At 37.1% G+C, this 6,000-nt stretch overlaps 1 protein-coding gene across 4 annotated transcripts in view; it reads right to left on the bottom strand.

Moving 5' to 3' along the window:
* Positions 1-278: 278 nt before the first annotated feature.
* PTPRG (protein tyrosine phosphatase receptor type G) overlaps positions 279-6,000 on the bottom strand; it is a 619,877-nt gene continuing 614,155 nt past the window's right edge. For 3 of the 4 annotated variants that reach the window (XM_074957366.1, XM_074957368.1, XM_074957369.1), the window contains one exon: positions 280-5,475. In XM_074957366.1, the coding sequence (XP_074813467.1) occupies positions 5,329-5,475 (147 nt within the window). In that variant the 3' untranslated portion in view covers positions 280-5,328. Of the gene's footprint in view, positions 5,476-6,000 lie in introns of all 4 variants that reach the window. The other variant, XM_074957367.1, reaches the window with a different exon arrangement.

The following is a 6,000-nucleotide window of genomic DNA, read 5'->3' as shown; positions in this document are numbered from 1 at the left end:
TGGAGATTTTATCTGAGTAGGGATTACAGGATCAGGGCCTTGAGCAGACGAACACTCCTCCTCTAATGAAATATACACCTAAACTTTGGTATTTTGTACAAATCTGGTAGAAATAACAAAGAAGTCTGTAAAATACATCAAAAACCATACTTTATTTTATGTATAGCAATACAATTTACATATTAAATAACACTATAATAGAATGATTTGATATAGTTTTAAACATAACAAAAAGAAGATTTTCAAGTTACAAAAAAACCAAAACCCAAAACAAAGAAAAAAAACCCCTAAAACCAAAAACAAAACAAAAAGCAATCAAAAAATAACTTCCCAAAACCAAACACCAATTCTCCCCCCTCCCCCCGGAATGGATCAATGAGACGAACTTCTCAAATGGCTGACTAAGTCTAATTCCTATTGCACACACACTGACAATGGAATTGAAAGAAAATCCAACTTTCACAATCACTGCCCCCAAAGAAAAAACATGTGTTGAATTCTTTTTGGAATGTGATGATCGTGTTTCACTACTTCAATACACAGAAAGTATGTCTTCACATGTCCACCACAAAAAAACTATGAAGGAGTTGAAACTAGAAAAAAATTAGCTTTATATGAAAATATAAAATTCTATGATTATATACCATAGATACAAAGTTCCCAGAAGATGCTTACCCAAGCAACAAAATATTTACAGTTTTAAGGATTTCTGCTATTTCAAAATGAAGGAAAGGAACTATGAGTAGATGTGAATGCTTAGTTCTTTAGAAACAATGGCTGCTTGCTAGTTTCAAACGTTCTAACAAAAGAAACAAACAAAAAAGTCACTACCCCAAATGTTGGAGAGTTGTGACATTTTATAAAATTGACTATCTCCTCTTTTGGAGACATGTTTATTCTTAAAACTCAAGACATTTTTCTTGAAATTAATTAATTATCTTCTGTAGAAAATGCTTCCCTTTGCAAATATTTAACAAAAATACTAAAAACAGTTTAACAGCAAAGATAAAGTCGAGGCCAAATCTCTTCATTACAGTTCCTTCTCTTCCTCTCTCCATTTTGTGTGCCTTCTCCTTAGATAAGCAAAGTCAATGTAGTTTACATTGTTAGAATGGCAACAAAGAGAGAAAGTGGGGGAAATAAAAGCAATGCAGTGGACTAACAATTATGCCTTTTTGCCTTCATATAAAAATTCACTGGCACCATTTGAACATAAACTTCAGAACACAGGAGTTGATGGCAGAAGAGAATGAATTTGAGAGCATGACTGCAAAATATTTTAGACTCCTACATTTTATTATTTTTTCTTTAAATTAAGATTTTTTTTTCTGAGAATTAGTAATAGGTATCTTTGGTAAAAACTGATATCTATATTTTAACTTTCAAATAAAATGCATCTGTTGAAAAAAACAGAAAAGGATGAACAACAAGGCAGTTGTGCTGTGTCATTAGAAAGGTTGTTTTTCTAGTGTTCCAACAGATCACTCTGAGGGAAGCAATTCAAGCAATCAGATATTTGAAAAAGGATTGAAACCTTGCTGATCCAGTAAATAAATCCAGTAACACAGAATGGATCCACAGGAGAGGAATAAAAGATCAGAATCAAACACAAAGAATAAACTTTAGCCTTTTTTTTGTTTCCAAAAGTCATATTTAGAAACAGAAATGTTAAGGACAAATGCTGCTTCAGAATGAAGGTTCTTTAGCCCTGGGTCCTGCACACACTTGTTCAATGTGTTTAACTGGACACGTGCGAGTAGTGCCACTGACTTTAACAGAACGACTCACATGTGTAAAGTTTAACGTGTTGGTAAGTGTCTGACGGATCGGGGCTTTAGACGGAGAATGCCACTGATTTTTGGATGTTGTTAACAGAGAGCAGCTTTTGCAGAAATTCTTGGTCATTACTAAGGACTCAGTTCATAAAAGCCCTGTACTTCTCTCGCCTGGTCTCCCGGCCGAATACGGTTGTAAAACATGGGGAAATAACATTTTCTAGAAAGCGTGTGTGCACACACACCCGAAAACACACACACTCGTTTGCAATCCATTATTCCCCTTTCCCTTTAGCGCAAGTGGTGAGGACCATTGTTTACAGCCAAGCAATGCTTAAATTCTTCCTAATTTGCAGACTTGCACATCCTTCGAGAATTTCCAATGTGTGAAAGGCATCACAACTATATTGTAATAACGATTGAAATGTCATCACAATGTGTGTAGGGGCAGAGTGGTGACAGCAAAAATGTGCCAGTTTGTTGCCCTGCACGCGTGGGACTTGAGACAGACAAATGCCAGCATCTCAGCATACCTCTATGAGTAAGGATCTGTTAACATATGTTCAGTCACACGCAGCCCCAGGGAAACAGGTGCAAATCTTGTTAAGTCAGTAGAATTGCAGCTGCTTGAATGAATGAATTTGGCCCATGCACTCTTATTTCTGACCTTTGCATGGAACTCCTATCCCCACCCACCCTCACGGACAACATGACATTGCCATCCTGCTGGCTATTTCACAGTTGAACATAATAGTAATACACTTCTTGATTCCCATGAGAAAAAAAAGCAAGGGAAAAGTCAAGACATCCATCACAGTTATTTCCCCATGGGTTAAGCCCTGTGTAAGTGTTTCAGGTATGGGAGAATGCTAATACAAATGCCTGGGTTTCAAAAACATTCATCAACATTCAACCCTGTTCCCATATCTCATCTGACTTTAAAAAAAAATGGCACAAATGTAAGGAACCAGCCCAAGAAGAGCCGGGCAGTGTCTCATTAAAACAGTCCACTTCCACTCTGCTACTGCCTCCCCCAAACCACACTGAAATGAAGAGTAACTTATTACTAAATGGACTGAACAAATTCAACTCTCTAAATACCTCTGTTAATTTGCAAGCCATTTGGTTCTTGCCAGGACCTGAATTATATCCCCCCCAGGAACTCAAATCTTTCAGATGTGAGCTGATCAGTCCTTCCGTGCCAAGAGCTGGAATTTCCCGGTGCAGCGGCCATTGCCAGCAATGGGTGCACTGAAGCGTCCGGCACCAGCGCAGATTGGCAAATTAACTTCGCTTGGAAGGCTCTCAGCCCCAGCCTAAGCAGTGTGGACAGCAATACTTGAAATGTGCTTGAAGGATTCCTGTTTTTGAAGAGATTGGAAAGCCAATCTGAACTCTTAGCAGATTAGACTGGCTGACCCCTGAGTGCTGAGCTGCCTAATGCTGGCTATTGGTGGGCGCTCCACAGCACTAGCACTGAAGGGTTATTCTGAGTCATCTTGACATTTTTTTATTCAAATCAATTCTTTGGTGCTGGACATGGGATTTTCTGATAGAAAACAGGAACGTATTATGCATCACTGTGTGGTATCAGCAGCTATTTTGGACCGCTAGTATCAAGAGGTTAAATAAATTCAGATAAATTCAAGGTAACGACATAGTTGTTACTGTTGAAATCTTTCAAATGCTTAGAAAACTGGATGAACCAGGGCTGTCAGCATGAAGAAATCTTTCCATCATTAAAAATAAAGGGCCAGCTGCTCTGCCTGTGTAACGCAGCATAGCTGCATTCAGATCAGTGAAGCTACACTGATTTACACCAACTGAAGTTCACTTAAATGTCCTTTCGTATGAAAATGCACAGAATCACTAGTTTATCTCTAACCCGCCAGAAACCCAAATTAATATTTCAACCAAAGAAGTGGGTTTGCCTGTCAGATGCTTACACCCGAGTGAGGGTGTATTGAAAACAGGAAGAAAACCCATGGTTTTACATGTAAGTGAAAAATATGCTGTAATATTTTGACAGCAAGTCCTGAAACATTACAGTGCCCTTTTTGTTTGGTTGGAATTTAAAAGTAATGAAAATAAATCTCTATATAAGGGATAATGCCTTTAAATCTACACCAAACATCCAAACTGTCAAATTAACACATCCAATTTTAGAGCAAACCATACCTATTTAGCAAAGCAGTTATGGATATGCTTAGCTTTAAGCAGTTGCTTAAGGGTTTTGCTAGATAGGGATGGACTTAAGAACTTTGCCCAACTGGGATCAAAATGCACAGGATTAGGGAACCAATGAGGGATTACACCTAAGTGCTCAAGATAACAACACTGTTTATATAACGTAATTTGGGGAAAATGTTTGATTTATGTGGGAGGGAGAATGGAATCAAGAGGTTTGTACTAAATAATTAGTTTGGCAAAAAATAAAAGAGGAAGAATGTACTTTTATAGGTAGTTATTTTTATTAGTTTGCTTCACCAGTAAATATGGATCAGTACTTTATGTTTTAGCACTAAAATATGAAAATTACACACCTGTAAAAATGGCATCTAACAGTTATGAAATTAAGAAACGCCTGTCTTCGCCATGTGACATACCATTAGGTGTGAGGTCCTGTTCAAGAAATAGTAAGGAAATTAATGTGTTTAAAAGATTGAATAGCTTAGTAATGTAAAATATTGCTACCTTCATGTGTCTGAAAACAGACCTATTTTAGATTGTAGCAGAGTTTTCATTGAATTCGCTATGATGAAAATAAAAAATAACACACTTTCCCATATGGCGGTTTTAAAATCTAAAACTGACATTTTTATTCTGAATAATTGGGGAAGCTTTGAAGCTCTAATGTCAAAATCTGTGACAGTGTCCCAGGTATGAGTTGTTCTATACGTTTTTTGAATGTAATTTTATGTGTTCCATGTGAAGCAATTCTTAGGCCTCAAAGTATACAAAAGCAGAATCTGAAACAATACAAAAGCAATTGTTTCAGCTCCATGAGGCTATTCTACCTTCACTGTAGCTAGTAATCACCTGCCACATTTTATCAAGAAAGGATGAATATTGCTTATCCACTGAACTGGAATACAGAAGACCTACAACAATTAAAATTAAAGCAATAAATATTAGGAGTCTGAAGGGGTGCAGTATTTCTTGTAGAAAGAATCTATCTGGTCTAGCATTCAAGATTTAAGATTCAAGGGTCACTGTAGTTAACAAAACTTCACTGCATTTAAACTAAAAAGTAACGTTTGCTGTCATGGAATGTCAGGGCTTGCTTTTGTAGTAGAGTATTATAGGCAGTAACACTGATCATATAGTGCAAACTAGAGAAAATGGCGGTGCGCTGTGTGAAAGAAACAGAGGTGCAAATGCTCAGTAGGCTACCATTAAGACATAAAATGGCAAAAAATAAATATAAAAACTTTTATCAGTGTAAAAAAGTAATTGGGTTATTGTATAACCTAGAGTCTGGCAAAAAAGGCCTCAAAAAAGTTCACTCCGTCTTCAGAAGTTCTACAAATGAAGTGCCTTTTCAAGATTCCAATTAGACAAGAGACTCCATGCTTTCTGCAGGATCCGGTTCATCACTGACCATCACAGCGCCATTTTTGTCCAGTGTCATGGGACCATTTCCATTTTCCTTAGTGCTCACCAAGCTTAGCATTGCTTTATAAAGAAACTGGTACTGTTCCTAGAATGAAAAGGACAAATGGTTTCAATCCCCATGCTGTTTAAGAGAATGCATTTCTGCTTTGCATTTTCAGTGTAGCTGGTCATGAAGAGTCATCAGAATGAACCCATTATTTTAACATGAAATGCATGGGGCCAGTAAAACCACCAATATGACTGTAATTGGTAAATGTGGTCAAGAAATTCAGTAACAGATCATGCTCAACTAATGTACTTCACAGGCATGCTGCCATGTTTTCAAATTCTTATAGAATATTTATTTACTTTCATCTTGCTGTCTTCTCTACCCAGTCAATGCTACCATATCAAGCCAGTCAACTTTAAACTATTTAAACTATAGAGTTAAAATCCTCCCATATTCAGAGGACATAACAAGCAATTGTTGTTACCACGTGAAAGCATTAAGATGTTACAGAGTAGGAAGCAGTAGGTTTGTCAGTTTTGTAGTTTTGTCAGTTTAATGCATACAAATCTGGATCCTAAAGATAGCAAAGAAGACTATCCGGTGAGCAACCAAACACAGCAC

This window comes from Natator depressus, chromosome 7 (assembly GCF_965152275.1).
Source record: "Natator depressus isolate rNatDep1 chromosome 7, rNatDep2.hap1, whole genome shotgun sequence".
Taxonomy (NCBI): Eukaryota; Metazoa; Chordata; order Testudines; family Cheloniidae; genus Natator; species Natator depressus.
This window is presented reverse-complemented; position numbering and strand designations above follow the sequence as displayed.